Genomic DNA, 18,485 nt, shown 5'->3' with positions numbered 1-18,485 from the left:
ACCAACAAGAGAACCTGGATGAGATGGACAAATTCCTGGGTACATATAATCTACCAAGATTGAATCAGAAGGACATAGAAATAGACCCATAATGAGCAGTGAGATTGAATCAGTAATAAATAACCTCCCAACAAAGATGTCTTTTAAAGAAGATTTTCATAGTTTTCCTTGTAAAGGTCTTCGACTTCCTTAGTTAGGTTTATCTCTAGGTATCTTATACATTTTGTGACCGTGGTAGAAGTGATTATTTTCTTCAGTTTTACCTTGGTCAGCTTGTTGTTTGTATGTAAGAATGCACCTCCCGGTCCTGATGGCTTCATCTCTGAATTCTACAAAACTTTTAAAGAAGAGTTAACTCCCATCCTACTCAAACTATTTCTAAAGATCTAAAAGGAAAGAATCCTCCTGGACTCATTTTATGAAGCCTCTATGATCCTCATCCCCAAAACAGATAAAGACATTACAAAAAAGGAAAACTACAGACCAACATCTCTTATAAATACAGATGCAAAAATTCTCAGCAAGATACTTGCAAATTGTAGCCAAAAACATACAAAAAAAGATTATTCATTATGGCCAAGCAGGCTTTATTCAAGGAAGGCAAGGGTGGTTCAATAGTCACAAAACCATAAATGTAATACATCATATTAAAAGAATGATAAAAACTGTATGATCATTTCAATCGATGCAGAAAAAGCATTCAATAAAAGACAACATCCGTTCATGATTAGGACTCTTAGCAAAATTGGCATAGAAGGCTCTTTTCTCAACACAATACAAGCCAATATATGAAAAGCCTATAGCTAACATTATACTGAATGGGGAATAGCGGAAAGCTTTTCCACTAAAAACTGGTACTATACAAGGATGCCCTCTCCTTTTCAATATAGTGCTGGAAGTCTTAGCCAATGTAATCAGAAAAGAGAACAATATAAAAGGCATTCGGGAAAGAAGAGTTGAAAATATCTTTATTTGCAGATGACATGATTGTATACTTATAAGATCCAAAGGTATCCATGAACAAAAGTCTTGATAATAAAGGAATACAGTAAAGTGGCAGAATACAAAATCAACATCTAAAAATCAATAGCATTCTTACATACAAACAACAAGCTGACCAAGGTAAACTGAAGAAAATAATCACTTCTACCATGGCCACAAAATGTATAAGATACCTAGATATAAACCTAACTAAGGAAGTCAAAGACCTTTACAAGGAAAACTATGAAAATCTTCTTTAAAAGACATTGAAAAGGACACAAAAAAGCAGAAGGATACCCCATGTTCCTGGATTGGAAGAATTCATATAATCAAAATGGCATTTCTACCTAAATTAATCTACATATTTAACACAATTCCAATCAAATTACCAGAGACATTCTTCATACATCTAGAAAAGATAATTATAGAATTTGTGTAGAATCATAAAAGACCCCGTATTGCCAAAGCAGCCCTGAGCAAGAAGAGTGGAGAGGGCGGCATCTCACTCCCTGATCCCAAAATATATTATAAAGCTGTGATTAAAAAAAAGGGGGGGGCATGGTGTTGGCACAAAACAGACATGTGGATCAATGGAACAGAATAGAGATTCCAGAAATAAACCCAAAAACATACAGTCAACTGAGTTTAAACAAAGGATATCAGTCAATTCAGTGGGAAAGGGAAATCTCTTTAGTAAATAGTGCTAGAAAAATTGGGTATCCACCTGCAGAGAGATGAAACTGGATCCCCATTATTCACCATTAACAAAAATCAACTCAAAATAAATCAAAGATCTAAATCTAATACCTCAAACTATAAAACTACTGGTGGAAAACATTGAGGAAATGCTGGAAGAAGCTGGGGTAGGCGAAAACGTCTTAAATAATACTCCCAAAGCATAGGCAATAATCCCAAAAAATAAAGAAGTGAGATTACATCAGATTAAGAAGTTTCTGCACAGTGAAAGACAGAGTAATTAGTGTGAATCAGAAACCCTTGGAATGGGAGACTATTTTTGTAAACTATGCCTCAGATAAGGGACTGATAACCAGAAGATACAGGGAACTCAAGCAGCATACAACACCCCCCCCAAAAAAAAAAACAGATTAACCCAATTAAAAGATGGAAAATGAGCTGAATAAAAAAGTAAGGAAGACAAATAAACAGCCAAAAAGCTTATGAAGAAATGCTCAACATCCCTCATCATAAGGGAGATACAGATTAAAACCACAATGAGATAACACCTAACCTGTCAGAATGGTGAAGATTAAAAATACAAAAAATGGTTAAAAGTTGGCAGGGTTGTGGTGAAACGGGAACTTTCCTACACTGTTGGTGGGAATGTAAATTGGTCCAGCCACTGTGGAAAACAACATGGAGGTTCCTCAAAGATCTACAAATAGAGCTATCATATGATTTAGTAATTCCACTAATGTTCACAAAGGACAGGAGAATGCTCAGTCAGAAAAGTGCTTGCAGATCTGTGTTTCTTGTGGCATTGTTCACAGTTGCTAAGACATGGAACCAACCCAAATGTCCAAGAACAGATGAATAGATTGAAAAGGTGTGGCACTCATGGAATATATGAGTACTATTCAGCTATAAAAAACAACAAGGTCTGACATTTGATAGAAAGTGGATGAATATGGAATATTTATTGCTGAGTGAAGCAAGTCAGGCTATGAAAGAGAGACAGTGTATGTCTCCACTTAACATATACCGACTATTCGTACTCTACAGTAGAGAGACCGAAAGACTGAAGGGCATAAAAGCATGAAAATATTTATGGACACTAGAGATAGTGCGGAAGGAGGGTGGAGAGGGTAAGAGTGTAGTGTAGCGAAGGAAATAAGAGAGAAAAATAGAGATGTAAGACATTTGTAGGCCACAGAAATGGTTTATTACCTGTTGATGATAATCTGTATAATATGCTAACTGGACAGGTTTGAGGCGTATTTCATGTTGGGTAAACTCTTTCTATAAGCTAAATGATATATAGTGATTGAATGTATAAAATAATAATAATAATAATAATAATAATAATAATAATAATAAAACGGAGGGAGATTCGAAGGACAATGGAAGATAAAGTTTTGACTCAAGTATTCTCTTGATTCAGTTGGCTACTAACTTCATGGAGGAATTGACTGTACAATTTATGGTTACTGCTAATTTATAAATCATATCCAATAGCTTTAATAAAATGACTCAATTATGAAGTAAAATCGAGGGTTTTAAAAAACAGAACAAACCTCAGCATTACTAAAACCCATAGCATCAAAATTAAACTTGGTGATAATGAGTCATTTGAGATAATATATAATTACCAGACTATTCTCTTGGATTTTCAAACATGACATATTAAACAGTGAATTTTTTCCATTCTTACTTACAACTGCTCCTTTTGGCCCTGTCAAGATAACACTTATCCCTGAGACATAAACAGTAATATAGAAGAATTCTTACACCAAGGTCACTTGCTACACAATGTAATAATAGCCTCTACCTTAAACAGTAAATAATATGAAAAAAATAAGATTAAACAACATAACGATATGAAAATACATAATTCTTTACTTGTTTATTGAAGCTGTAGGTGAAGTCTGGGGAGTCTTTTCATCTTCACCTTGAGAACTACTGAATTCAGAATCTTGAAACCGCTTTCCAATCTTTGGTCGTTTTAAATTACTACTTCGAGTACGAGTTGAAACTGGTGTTTTGTCATGACCTGAGGAAAAAAACAGTAAAACTGCACTTAACTGATTATGTACTCAATGGATTACCTATTAAAATGCAACAACTAGTATTCCCCCACCCCACCATCACAAAGGTTGCCCCTCTATTACTGACATCAGGCTAAGAAAACAAAGTCGGTGTCTTCTTCTAAATTATGAAATAGTTGTGTCAATATTCATTCTTCACATTTTGATATTACCTTGAGTTCTGCAAAGTGGTCTGCATTTTCGCTTATATTCTCTCTTGATAATCTTGAGAAATAAGCAACAGAGATACTACCATCCTTATTTCACAGGTGAGGAAATAAGGAAAAGAGAGAACAACTGCTCACACAACAAAATTGGTGGCAGTGGTGGTACAAGAACTCAGAGGTGGATTTTAGAGCTGGATAAGGCCAAGTCATTACTTATTCTCGGTCTCCCTCTCTCTCCCTCTCCCTCACACACACACATACCAATAAACACACATACACACATGTACACCCTGATTTTAAGTGTCTTAAATACTAAGACCAGCTGAATTTCTTACCTTCTGAAGTACTGGCAAAGGCATCTTTTAAGGAATCGATCTAAAACAGAGATAGAATGAAATCAAAGTTTTAGACTATTTTTAATTCCCTATGAATATATTCTATTTCCACCTTCAAAGAAAAACTTCTATCAATAGAACATTTTCAGATAGCATTTTTGTAAAGAAATTTACTTTAAAAATAAAAAGGTTAGTTAGTTTATTAATAAACTAATAAACCCTTAGTTTATTATGAGCCTAAGAACTTACACAGGTTATGCAGTATGTTCTAGTGGATACAACGGCATGCCCTAGTATTATGTATCATGCCCTAGCCACCTTTTCGTCTCTGTCCACATAGCCTCCCTTTACTCTTTTACCTTGGACTTGAATATCCATTTGCTTATAAATAATCCTGACATACAACCCCCACCTTTCTTCCTGATTCTAAAGCTCTTTTCCTAAAGAAGTATCTATCTCCCAGTGGCTATCCCATCCAATTTCACATCTGACTTATCCCAAAATGAGCTGTATCATTCCCCAATATTATTCCCTATCTCAGTTAATGGTAGTAACAACTGACTCATTCTAGCCAGAAAACTGTGAGGCAGTAATAGTTTCTTCCTATCCCTCCTTCAATTACAAAGCTTGACAATTTCAACTGAAGAACCTCTCAAAACTTTCCAATTCTTGCATTACCATGACTTTAGTTCAGGCCTTTATTAGTTTCTTTAACCTGAACTGTTCCAATAGCCTTCCCACTGGTATGCCTTACTCTAATCTCCCCCCCGCTCTGATGAAGTAGTGATGCTTCCAATCACAAAACAAAGATAGGGTTCTTGTACACATGGGAGAGCTAGGTGGTCCGCTGTTAGAAAACAGAGAAGTAAACAGATATACTACGGGATAATACATGCCTCAACTGTTATAGAAGAATTTGGACATATATAGCACAGGATGACTTTTAAAGTGTGGGTGGGAATTCTGTGACAAGGCTGTTAGGGCATTCTAGAGGATAACATGTCAGAAAAACACAGAGGTATGAAAGAAAATGGCATATTTGATATGGAAAAGGTATTTGGTATTAAAGAGTCGACAATCTGTATTCTAGGCAGAGATAAATAAATAAAGGTTTATTAGTACTCTTTTTTTAAGCAAAGGAGTGACAGTTTGTGATGTCTGTGGACTTGCATGTAGTTGACTGTGGTTTGGGTACTGGACCCAGCAGCTTAAAACTCACGCCGGGTATGTGTGCGTGCATGTCCAAATCCCAAGAGGAGAGCGGAAGAGGGGATGTAGCATGGCCATCCCCACTTCGTGATGATTTCTCACTTTCTATCTCCCTGTCTCTGTCTCTCTGGCAAGCACATGTCCCCTACAGCAAAAAACATTAAAGTAGTAAAAGAATACGAATTTCAAAAATAAAAGAAAATCTAATTTATTCTGCTAACCTCGTGACGTGATACCTCTATACTACATTCTCATTGAAATGGCACAGTTAACCCCAGCAGAGAAGGTGCTTGCTGCTAGGACTCTATGGTCCACAGACTAAAATCATATAGGTGGCCTAGGTTCAAACCTGGTCCAGCCTAAAGGCTGGTCATAATGGCATGTGCCTATAATTCTAGCAACTCAAGATGCTTAGGGAGTGGGACTGTGAGCTCAAGGCTGGCTTGGGCAACATAAAGAGACCTTGTCTTAAAAAAACAAACAAACAAAAACAAACAAAAAAACAAGCCATGTATGGTGGCATGCACCTACAGTCCCAGAGGCTGAGGCAGGAGGATTATGGTATGGCAAAACTATTTTTTTTTAAGAGAGATTTTTGCTATAGGGCATGTGCAGTCCCCAGAGAGACAGAAAGCAAGAAATCAACCCCTCGGTGGGATGGCCATGCTGCAATCCCTTCTCTTCTATTCTCCTCTCAGGATCTTGGGTGGGTAAGGCATGCATGCATACATGCCTGGTGAGAGTTTTAAAGTGTCAGGTCTGGGACTCGAACCGGAGTTAACTATGTGGGAGTCCAGCAACATAACCATTATGCTATCTACTGGTTTCATGGCAAAACTTTTTTATGAAAGAAAAATAAAAGGACACATTTAAAATTATTTGGCTTACTACTAAGGTACATCATTACCCAAATTACATCTGTGGGAAGAACAGATTTTTCTCTTTTATTTGATTTTATGGTATCTGGCCAATATTAAGTTAGCCTGTATCTGAGAAATTTGGACTGTGATATAATAGGGCTTTATCTATTTTATTCTTCCAAACATTAAAAATTGGGACCAACAGGTGATGGTGGTGAAGGGGCAGAACTCTCACATGGCCAACCATAGTTTGAGTCCTGGAGCCAGTTTGCTTCCGCTCTCTCTGGTCAAAATGAAGAATAATGATAAAATTAAATGAATAACTATTTCTTAAAATGTTAAAAAACACATTAAAAACTTTTTCATTCAAATATGGTCACCAGTTATGCTAATTATGACAGGAAATAGCACCAGCCCTGTAGAGTGGCAGTTAAGCCCCACACATAGATATCCAGATCCCACACGACTGACTGCGGTTCAAATCCAAGCCCCACAGGCATGGAAAACACATCAGCCGTATGTGTTTACCTGTCCAAATCCTGATGGAATGGACAAATGGAGGAAAAAGGACTGTGGCATGGCCATATCTCCTGGGGTAGGGGGCAGGGACAGGGAGTGCTTTCTCTCTCTCTCTGGCAATAAAAAAAAAAAAAAAAGATGGGAAACAAGAAGCACAAACATGTGCCTGTGCCAGATCGTGGTATGGTGGTTAAAGCAGCTAGAACCCACTTGGCCAGGTGCACGATTCGAGTCCCAGATCCAGTAGCTTGAGAGCCACACTGGGTATGTGCATTTGCCTGCATGTGTCCAAAATTCCAAAAGAAGGGAGAAATAGAGAAAAAACTACAGTGTGACCATCACCCATGGGGGGTACTTTCTCCTATTGTCTCGCTCTCACTCTCTCTCTGGTTAAGTGCACATACCCTCTGACAACAAAAAAAAGCAGCACAAGTAATTCCAAAAGCATTTGTCTCTGAAATGCATGTGCCTCTACATACACATATTCAACACTCACTAAAAATACATTCTGATATACATATATATATATAAAGACTGTAATAAATGCCATCACCACAAAACTCTGCATATATAGACTTTTAGAGCTGCATCACCGGGCCTGTGTTTTAAGTAATATCAAGGAGACAATATATCAGTTCTAGAAAAGGACTTCCTAAATCCTATGGGGTTTAGTAATTGAACCTGTCCTCTACTTTCAAAATACTTAGTATTTCCAAATCGCATTACATTCTATGAAAACCTAGCATATTACAGACTTGTAACTTCACCATCTCTGATCTACTACTAATTCCACTTCTAGAAATTTATATGTGTGGGGAAATAATTATATATGCATAAAGTTTTATGTGCAAATGTGTTCATTCCTGGGACACTTAAAAATGTAAAAAACTTTGGCCAGCCAGCAGAGTGGAGCTTAACATGGCTGGATCCCAGATGAACAACAGTGTGGCTGGAGTTCTGGACCTGCTGGCTTGAAAACCACACTGGACACATGTACATGCGTGCCCAAAATCCTGAGAGGAAAATGGAGGAGAAGGGATTACAACATGGTCATACCCTTAGGGAGTAATTTCTCACTTTCTCTCTGTCTCTCTCTGGCAAAACTTAAGTTCACTATGTTAAGGAAAGAAATGATGGTTTTTCACGTAGAACAGTGTGCTGCTACTTAACCATCAGGTTTTGAGACAATAATACCATGGAAAATGCTTATAATATTATCACCAATGAAGAAAAGCAATCAGAGCATGAAAGAGTGGAAAAAACATGGAGATACATGTTTCATAATATTTAAGTACATATACATTTTTTTAGAATATTTATTTATTTATTTGATTTGATTTGATTTGATTTGATCAGAGAGGGACAGAGCGAGTGAGAGAGAGGGAAACTGAGAAAGCAGGCTGCCAGGTCTAGGACTCCAACAGTGGCCAGTCATGTGGGCGCCCAGTGCCCCAACTACCAAGCCACCTGCCGGTCCCAAGTACATACACTTTTTTTGTTGTTGTCTGAGTGGAGTGAGAGGTTTTTGCTATAGGGTACGTGCACTCGCCAGAAAGACAGAGCAAGACAGAGAGACAGAAAGAGAGAAATCACCCCCCCAGGGGAGATGGCCACGCCGCAATCTGTTCTCCTCCATTCTCCTCTCAGGATCTTGGGCACACATGCACGTGCGCCCGGCGTGAGTTTAAGCCACCAGGTCTGGGACTTGAACCATGTCGACTATGTGGGAGTCCAGTGATATAGCCATTACGCCAACTGCTAGTCCCCCAAGTACATATACTTTTAACAGGGGCTATAGCTGAGTAGTGGGATTACAGATTTTTTTAAAATCTATGTTATTTTATGTATATCCTAAATTACCTTTAATTTTCTTATAACAACATTAACATTAAAATAAGTTTTCAAAGGCAACTGAGACCTTACTCAACAATTATCAGAAGATGCTAAGAAGACTAACACAGTAGACATTATGAAAATTAAATGAATTATAACAGCTAAAACTTAAAGACACACTGAATCTACCTTAAAGAAATACAGAAAGGTTATTTCCTACAGTAAACATACAGTGTACCTACAGTGAGCTGCATCTCGCTAGCCTGATTGTCTTCACTTCCTGTTTCATATTCCGGAACAGATGCGACACCATATTCTCCAGACACAGGTCTTTTAGCTTCATTTTGAGAAACTGCTGTGTGTAAAAAGAATTTTAAAAAGTGTAACCCACTCAATATTTGGTTTTAATTGTAGCACTGTTTGTACTGATTTTCACAGAAGCTCTGAGCAGCAGCATGGACAAAGACTATTGGAATTCCATGTGTGAGACGTTCTTTCTGTATTTTATAATGAAACTTTGCGTTTATAAAAAGTCTGACATTGTTATCTAAGTATTCAGCGAAGTGGAGGACAGAGGCATGAGATTAGGGACTATCTTTGATCTCTTGATGTCTATGGTATGCTGCTTCAGTAATCTATATTTAATTCTTATCCACCATTTCCCTACTAGGCTGGTACATTTTGCTGTACCATTCTAAGTCCCCTTATTCGTGACTCAAAAGTCAATACATAATAAAAAATTCAAAATTTAGACAAGAGGGTTTATTCCTAGAAAGATCCTATTGTAACATATCACTGCCCTGAACTGCAAAACAATCATTAGTAGGCTCTGCTTTTCAAACTGGACTTGTGTTCAAACTAAAAGCATTCCTACCTGGAATTTTAAGTGTTTCTCTCTGCAATGCTCTGGTGACTGGTATTCGCTGGTACCAGTGTCCAACACCTTCAACTTCCCAAAGGAGTTCATGGTCTCCTGGATACTTTTCAAAGTATTGCTTACAAGCTGGAAAACACATTTAGAATTTTCTAGAAATCTCAAATATGAACTCTTTTTGGACAATAGAAAGAAGATGGAAAGTAAGCTGCCCGACTGATTCAATGGGGCTAGTGTAACCTTGAAACCAAACCACCACCAAGGCAGCTCAAGAATAGGTATGGAGCAGCCTCATTTACAAATAAAAATCCCAAATAAAACACTAACATGACCAAGCAATAAAAATTCTAATAAAAAAGGGCTTTGCCTTTAAAGAGAAGATTATTAAATATTACTGAGGGACATAAAAGAACTGATTAAAGAAAATATCAAACATTACAGCATAAAAACACCAGTTCTTACCAAATTAATCTGTAAATTTCAAATAAAACCCCAAGAGAGTGTACTGTTAATGAAACCTGACACAACGTGACCCCAATTTCAAAACCAAAGAATAAAGGGTTAAGAAAACATTCAGGTCTATTAAAGAAGAAAAATAAGAATAAGGACTTGTCCAAGCAGATACAAGACTCATATAAGCCACAGCAATTAAAACCACCAAGCCTACATTAACAGACTGAGGGGTAGGTGAAAAGGAGAAGAAAAATTATCAGGGAATGGGGGAAACAGAACAAAACATCCACCAGGAAAGAACTACACAGAACATTAAAACTCGGCAAACGACACAAGAGACATCATATTTCAGCAGAGGATGGATAAACTTGTTTTAATGGTGCTGAATTCAAGACTTGTACTTAAAAGAAAAAAATAAAGTCAGATCTCACATCAACATCCCTCAAAAAAATAAACTCTATATGGATTCTAAGATCTAACGTGAAAAGCAAAATAATTAAATGAAAACAGTGGTATACTTCTAGGTCACTAGAGTTCCAACAGATTTCTTAGAAGAGACACAAAAATCAGAGTTGATAATAAAAAATGAATATAGACCTGATTGTTAAGATGTAAAAGCTTTCATTATCAGGAACCCTGTAACAGAACTTTCTGGGATAACGGGAATGTGCTTATCAGCGCTGTCCAACACAGTAGTCACAAGCCCCAGGTGGCAACTGAGAAGCTGAACTTGCCATTTTATTTAACTTCAACTTCTATGTAAATCTGTGGCCACTGTATTGGACCTTACTGTTCCATATGAAAACAGTACCATAAAGACCCAGGTGAAGAATTATTTAGAATAAAACAAAGAATTTATAAATCAGAGAATATAAAAAAATTTAAATTGGATTCAAAAGATTAAATTATCCCAACGGAAAATTGAGAGAAGCTATAACCAGAATGAGATGTGAATAGTTCATAACAAAAACGATAAAACCTCAGTAGCTGTCCAGGACATAGCAGATAAAACAAGATATCCTTTTCATACCCTGGGGTAATAACAAGCATCAGGAAGAACAAGGGAAATGGAAACTCCCATACTCTGCTGGCCGGAGAACAATTCTGCAACAGCTAATAAAGGTGAAGAGACATATGATCTGATTCTACTTCTAGATATACCCAATACATCCTATGAGAAGACTTCAAAACAGTTGCAGAAAAATGAAATTAAAATATGAGTTTATTTTGGTACAACAAACATCTAAAATCCATGCATATTTTTCTCATACATTCTCCATGAACTTTATTTTTTTAAGAGAGAGATTTTTCCTACAGGACACATGCATTCCCCGGAGAGACAGAGACAAAAAGCTAGAAATAACCCCCCCTGGGGGGATGGGGGACAGTCATGCCTTAGCTCTTTCTCTTCTATTCTCCTCTTGGCATTTTTGGGCATGTATGCATGCACTAGCACCAAGCATAAGTTTTAAGCCACCAGGTCTGCTCTCTGCAATGCTCTGGTGACTGGTATTCGCTGGTACCAGTGTCCAACACCTTCAACTTCCCAAAGGAGTTCATGGTCTCCTGGATACTTTTCAAAGTATTGCTTACAAGCTGGAAAACACATTTAGAATTTTCTAGAAATCTCAAATATGAACTCTTTTTGGACAATAGAAAGAAGATGGAAAGTAAGCTGCCCGACTGATTCAATGGGGCTAGTGTAACCTTGAAACCAAACCACCACCAAGGCAGCTCAAGAATAGGTATGGAGCAGCCTCATTTACAAATAAAAATCCCAAATAAAACACTAACATGACCAAGCAATAAAAATTCTAATAAAAAAGGGCTTTGCCTTTAAAGAGAAGATTATTAAATATTACTGAGGGACATAAAAGAACTGATTAAAGAAAATATCAAACATTACAGCATAAAAACACCAGTTCTTACCAAATTAATCTGTAAATTTCAAATAAAACCCCAAGAGAGTGTACTGTTAATGAAACCTGACACAACGTGACCCCAATTTCAAAACCAAAGAATAAAGGGTTAAGAAAACATTCAGGTCTATTAAAGAAGAAAAATAAGAATAAGGACTTGTCCAAGCAGATACAAGACTCATATAAGCCACAGCAATTAAAACCACCAAGCCTACATTAACAGACTGAGGGGTAGGTGAAAAGGAGAAGAAAAATTATCAGGGAATGGGGGAAACAGAACAAAACATCCACCAGGAAAGAACTACACAGAACATTAAAACTCGGCAAACGACACAAGAGACATCATATTTCAGCAGAGGATGGATAAACTTGTTTTAATGGTGCTGAATTCAAGACTTGTACTTAAAAGAAAAAAATAAAGTCAGATCTCACATCAACATCCCTCAAAAAAATAAACTCTATATGGATTCTAAGATCTAACGTGAAAAGCAAAATAATTAAATGAAAACAGTGGTATACTTCTAGGTCACTAGAGTTCCAACAGATTTCTTAGAAGAGACACAAAAATCAGAGTTGATAATAAAAAATGAATATAGACCTGATTGTTAAGATGTAAAAGCTTTCATTATCAGGAACCCTGTAACAGAACTTTCTGGGATAACGGGAATGTGCTTATCAGCGCTGTCCAACACAGTAGTCACAAGCCCCAGGTGGCAACTGAGAAGCTGAACTTGCCATTTTATTTAACTTCAACTTCTATGTAAATCTGTGGCCACTGTATTGGACCTTACTGTTCCATATGAAAACAGTACCATAAAGACCCAGGTGAAGAATTATTTAGAATAAAACAAAGAATTTATAAATCAGAGAATATAAAAAAATTTAAATTGGATTCAAAAGATTAAATTATCCCAACGGAAAATTGAGAGAAGCTATAACCAGAATGAGATGTGAATAGTTCATAACAAAAACGATAAAACCTCAGTAGCTGTCCAGGACATAGCAGATAAAACAAGATATCCTTTTCATACCCTGGGGTAATAACAAGCATCAGGAAGAACAAGGGAAATGGAAACTCCCATACTCTGCTGGCCGGAGAACAATTCTGCAACAGCTAATAAAGGTGAAGAGACATATGATCTGATTCTACTTCTAGATATACCCAATACATCCTATGAGAAGACTTCAAAACAGTTGCAGAAAAATGAAATTAAAATATGAGTTTATTTTGGTACAACAAACATCTAAAATCCATGCATATTTTTCTCATACATTCTCCATGAACTTTATTTTTTTAAGAGAGAGATTTTTCCTACAGGACACATGCATTCCCCGGAGAGACAGAGACAAAAAGCTAGAAATAACCCCCCCTGGGGGGATGGGGGACAGTCATGCCTTAGCTCTTTCTCTTCTATTCTCCTCTTGGCATTTTTGGGCATGTATGCATGCACTAGCACCAAGCATAAGTTTTAAGCCACCAGGTCTGGGACTCAAACTGCAGTCGACTATGTGGGAACCCAGGGACATAACCATCTGCTGGTCCCTCTATATGAACTTCTTGTAGATTCCCTCAGCTATAAATACAAGAAGATATCAAAAATGTTCTTTACAAGACTGTTTTTAAACTAAAGTTGAAGGGGGGCACAACCTAACCGTCCATCAGTAGGGGGATTTATAAGACTATATTATGAGACCAGCAGTTAGCGTAATGGCTATGTCGCTGAACTCCCATGTAGCCGATCACGGTTCGAGTCCCAGACCCGGTGGCTTAAACTCACACCGGGCGCATGTGCGTGCGTGCCCAAGATCCCAAGAGGAGAATGGAAGAGAAGGGATTGCAGCGTGGCCATCTCCCCAGGGGGTGATTTCTCGCTTTCTATCTCTCTGTCTCTCTCTTTCTGGTGAGCACACATCCCCTACAGCAAAAAAACTCTAAAAATTATTTTCTTAAAAACAAATATATTATAACAATATGCATGCAATAAAATACAACATAGCAATTAAAAGAAATGAACTACAGCTTACATCCACATTGGTAAATCTAAAAAAAAAAAAAATTCAATAAAAAAAGGATCCAGCCTCTATCGCACATTGTGTGGCCTGCTGGACTGCTGTGCTGTAAGCAGTGTGGCCAACCACGATTCAGATCCCAGGCTCTGTTGATCTGAAACATGCCATGTGTGCATGCACACGACCAAGACCTTGAAAGGCTGGAGATGCGGGAAGGGGGACTATGGCGTTACTGGACCCTGTTGGGGGTTACTTCTTTCTCTCTTTCCTCTCTTTGGTCTCTCATGCTCACATCCTATCATAAATTTTTAAATTACTTTTAAAAGTCAGTATGTGGGGACCACCAGATGGCATAACGTTTACGTTGCTGGACTCCCACTTAGTCAGTTATGGTTTGGACCCAGCGGCTTGAAACTCACACTGGGAACATGTGCATGTGTGCGTGCCCAAGATCCCAAGAGAATGGAGAAGAGATTACAGCATGGCCGTCCCCCGCTGGGGGGTGATTTCCTGCATTCTGTCTCTCTGTCTCTATCTCTCCAACAAGCACACATGTACTATGGCAAATCTCTTTCAAACAAAAAGTCAGTATGTGTACAAATTGATAGTATTTATATAAAGTTTAAAAACACACTAAATAGGGCCAGCCCCTTAGTGCTGTGGTTAAGCACTATGCTTTGGAAACCGGATACTACATGGATAACCATGGTTTGAATTCTGGTCTGGGCAGCTTATAAAATATGCCAGGCATGTGTATATACATGCCCAAAATTGCGATGGGAAGGTAAAAATGGAGGAAAAGTGAATTAAATTATGAGTTTATTATGGTGCAAAAACATTTTAAATGCATGCAGTTTTTTTTTTCATTAACTTTTCCTTTTAACACTAGCTTATCCTAATAAAAATAATAATTTTTTTGTTAATTTTTTGTTATAGAGCATGTGAGCTCTCCAATGAGAAAGAAAGTGAGAAATCATACACACCCCCCACTAAGAGGAGATGCAACACTGCAATCCCTTCTCTATTCTCTCCTTGAGATACGGGGCATGCATACACACCTAACTGGTATGTTTTTCAAGTTGCCAGGTCCAGGGCTCCAACCATGGATTCAGCCAAGTGAGATCCAGCTGCTTTAACCTCCACACAACCTGCTGGCCCCAAATAACAATTTTAAAAAATATAACCTGACTATATTTCAATATATAACTTCTATACAATGAAAAAAATAAAATATCAAGCCAGTCAGAGGTATGGTGGTTAAGGTAGCTGGATCCCATATGACTGACTGCATGGTTTGAGTTCTGGACCCAACAGCCTGAAAAATGAACTGGATGCATCTGTGTGCCTGTCCAAAATCCAAGAGGAAAATGGAGAAGGGACTGTGGCATGGCCATCCCCCACAGTGGGTAATTTCTCACTTCCTCTCTGTCTGTCTACTGTTTTTTCTTACAAGCACATGCACCCTATAGCAAGAACTTAAATACATACGTACATAAAAGCAGCACAGTAAAATAAATGGGAAAAATGTATTTCATTTGTGACACATGACAAAACACTAACATCCTTAAGATGAGTTCCTAGAAATCAGTAACACAGACTAACATTACAAAATATAGAATGCTTTACAAATTTACATGACATCCCTGAACAGGGGCCATAGAATCTTCTGAAAGTGAGCACACAAGTAACAGTTAACCAGAAACAATGTCCATCAATAGTTAGGGTATATCCATTTCTAGCATACTATGCAAAAAAAAAACCCACAAAAAAAAACCCCAAAAAACAAACAAACAAACAAAAATACCAAACCAGCCTATATCTCAGCAAGTATGTACAAAAAAAAAAAACTTTTTTTTTTTTTAAAGACAGGGTCTTGCCATGTTGTAATTCTCCGGCCCTGGCCTCCCAGTTGGGACTACAACCATTCACTGCCATGACCAGCTCAATGTTAGGGTTTTACTATGCTGTCCAAGCCGGCCTCAAGTTACTGTGAAAAGGAAAAGTTAACGTAAAATATGTATTATGAAAAAAACTGCATGTATTTCAATTTTTTGTATCACAAGATATACAGAAAATAACAAATATTTGTAAAGATGTGGAGAAATTGCTATCCTCATATATTGCTCATAGAAATGTAAAATGGTACAATTGCTTTGGAACAAAATCTGGCATATTCATAAATGGAATAGCTGTAAAAAGAAAAGAAGTACTAATTCATGCTATAACATGGGTGAACCTGGAAAACATGCTAAGTGAAAAAAGCCAGACACAGGAAGTCACATACTATATGATTCCATTTATGAGTATGTCCAAAATGGGTAAATCTATAGAGACAGAAAATAGATTAGTGGTTGCCAGAGAATGCAGGAAGGAGAGAACAGAGAATGACTGCTAACTGGTTTCAGAGGTTCTTCTGGAGTGATGTGAATGTTCTAGAATTAGTGGTTACAGTTGCACAATTGTGAATATTCTTAAAAAATCCCACTTAATTGTGTTTTTTGATGATGTTTTAAAAATGTTTTTAACATTTTAATGGGAGGATTTACGATATGTGAATTATATCTAACATTCTTTAAGTCACACATACATCCAAAGCCATATAAATGAGATAAGGGCACCTTTTACAAACTCCTAGAGAGCCTTATTTAACACGGTTGAGCATCCATAATCCAAAATCTGACATGTTCCAAATCTGAAACTTTAGAGTACATGTAGAAAGTTCCATACCTGAGTTCACATGACAGATCATAGCCAAAGCACAGGTACACAACACTCTACACACAGTTTATTCAGTATCCCGAAGGGAAAAAATGACCCTCCCACCCCCCTTCAACTTTGATATGTCTTTTCCGTGTACACCCACAAAGGGTTTCATGCACAAAATTATTAAAAAATATTGTATAAAATTACCTTCAGGCTATGTGTCTAAGGTGAATATGAAACAAGTATTGTGTGTTTAGACTTTCATCTCATCACCAAGATCTCATTATGAATATATGCAATTATTACAAAATCCAAAAAGAAATCCAAAATTTGAAACATTTCTGTCTCAAGTAGTTTGGATAGGGGATACTCAATTTAGAGACACATTTAAAATAATCTGGAGAAACTAGTCAGAAGTGACGCTGAGACAAGCTTACTACACATTTTAGTTTAGCCCATTTACCTGTGCACATTAGAGAAGACAGTGGATACCGCAAGCCAAGAGCATCTTCTGTAAAGGAATCAACGAAATCCTCCAGCATATTAAGCCCAAAATCTCTGCCCCGGTATTTCTTTCTTACAAACATTGTATCAAGAACTGGCAGTTGGTAACTTTGGGTAAGAAATGAGGTACACATGCTTCCTGCAATAACAAAAAACAGAAATTCAGCACATTATCATATTTATATATGATAGATAAATACATATATCTAGTGAACATAAGTTACCAGTCTTTACAAAGATGTTTTTTGCCCCACATCAAAAAGAATGCTTGTGTATAAACTCCATAGTATGAAGTGTTTTCTAGCTGCTACTACATCATAATGTATGTCTGTGATAATAAGTGGAGCAATATATTTTGTTTGCTAACAGTATCATCCAATACAGGTAATGGATAGTAATCCATTACCATTATCTGAAATATATACTTAGCTATGCATATTATCACTGTCTAGGAGACTTATACATTAAAATCTGTCAACTATCAAAAGTTCAAATTCAAACAGCATTTTATGACTGTATGGTTCATAATATATAAAGCATATTAAATTAATTAATCAACTTTAGCACCTGAACACTCATCCTGCCCCTTTTCTCTGTCACAGGTACTGTCTCATTTTTATCTACTTGATGACGGTAAAGAAGTGAATTTGCTCTTCAATTTTTTAATAATTATTTATTTAATTTTATCCATTATTATTATTTTAATATGATCAGAGGGGGGGGTGGAGAAAGCAAGCCACTGTGTCCAGGACTCAAACTGTACTCAGCCATGTCGGATGAGAGTCCAACACTTCAACTACCACACCACCTACCACCTGCTGGCCCCAAGTTCTCCAAATTTTTAAGAACTATGAATTAGAATGAATGGGAGACATTCATCTTAGAAATGGCCAAGTCAGCAAACATTTTTGCTGTAGATATAATTCTAAATGTTTTCTATCTTTGAGGTTAAACAGGAGAAATAATTTATAGTGTTTTAATATGCCTCTCCTGTGTCACTCCTATAGTGCAGTGGTTAATCTCAGTGTGCAGGAGCCAGATCCCACGTGGCCAAACACTGTCCAAATCCTGGTCCTATTGGTTAGAAAAACATTGCAGGCATGTGTGTGTGTGTGTGTGTGTGTGTGTGTGTGTGTGACCCAAATCTTGATGAGATGGATAAATGGAGAAAGGGGACTATGGCATGACCACACTCAAACAAGGGGTGCTTTTTCTTTCTCCCTCTCTGGTGAGCTCATAGACTTTCTGGCAATTAAAAATAATTTTTGAAATATTAATAAAGATGCCTTTTCTTATTATAGAGCTATACTTCTTTGTCTTTTTTTTTTTTTTTTTTTTATGATTTTTCCACCGTGG

At 37.2% G+C, this 18,485-nt stretch overlaps 1 protein-coding gene across 1 annotated transcript in view; it reads right to left on the bottom strand.

The window, feature by feature from the left end:
* Window positions 1-18,485, bottom strand: part of FAM169A (family with sequence similarity 169 member A) — a 52,168-nt gene that overhangs the window by 15,084 nt on the left and 18,599 nt on the right. The window contains 5 exon segments of the mRNA XM_006167790.1: window positions 3,559-3,709; window positions 4,246-4,285; window positions 8,909-9,021; window positions 9,541-9,669; window positions 17,089-17,268. Of these exon segments, the coding sequence (XP_006167852.1) occupies window positions 3,559-3,709; window positions 4,246-4,285; window positions 8,909-9,021; window positions 9,541-9,669; window positions 17,089-17,268 (613 nt within the window).

Source organism: Tupaia chinensis, unplaced genomic scaffold, assembly GCF_000334495.1.
Source record: "Tupaia chinensis unplaced genomic scaffold, TupChi_1.0 Scaffold145093_1, whole genome shotgun sequence".
Taxonomy (NCBI): Eukaryota; Metazoa; Chordata; class Mammalia; order Scandentia; family Tupaiidae; genus Tupaia; species Tupaia belangeri.
This window is presented reverse-complemented; position numbering and strand designations above follow the sequence as displayed.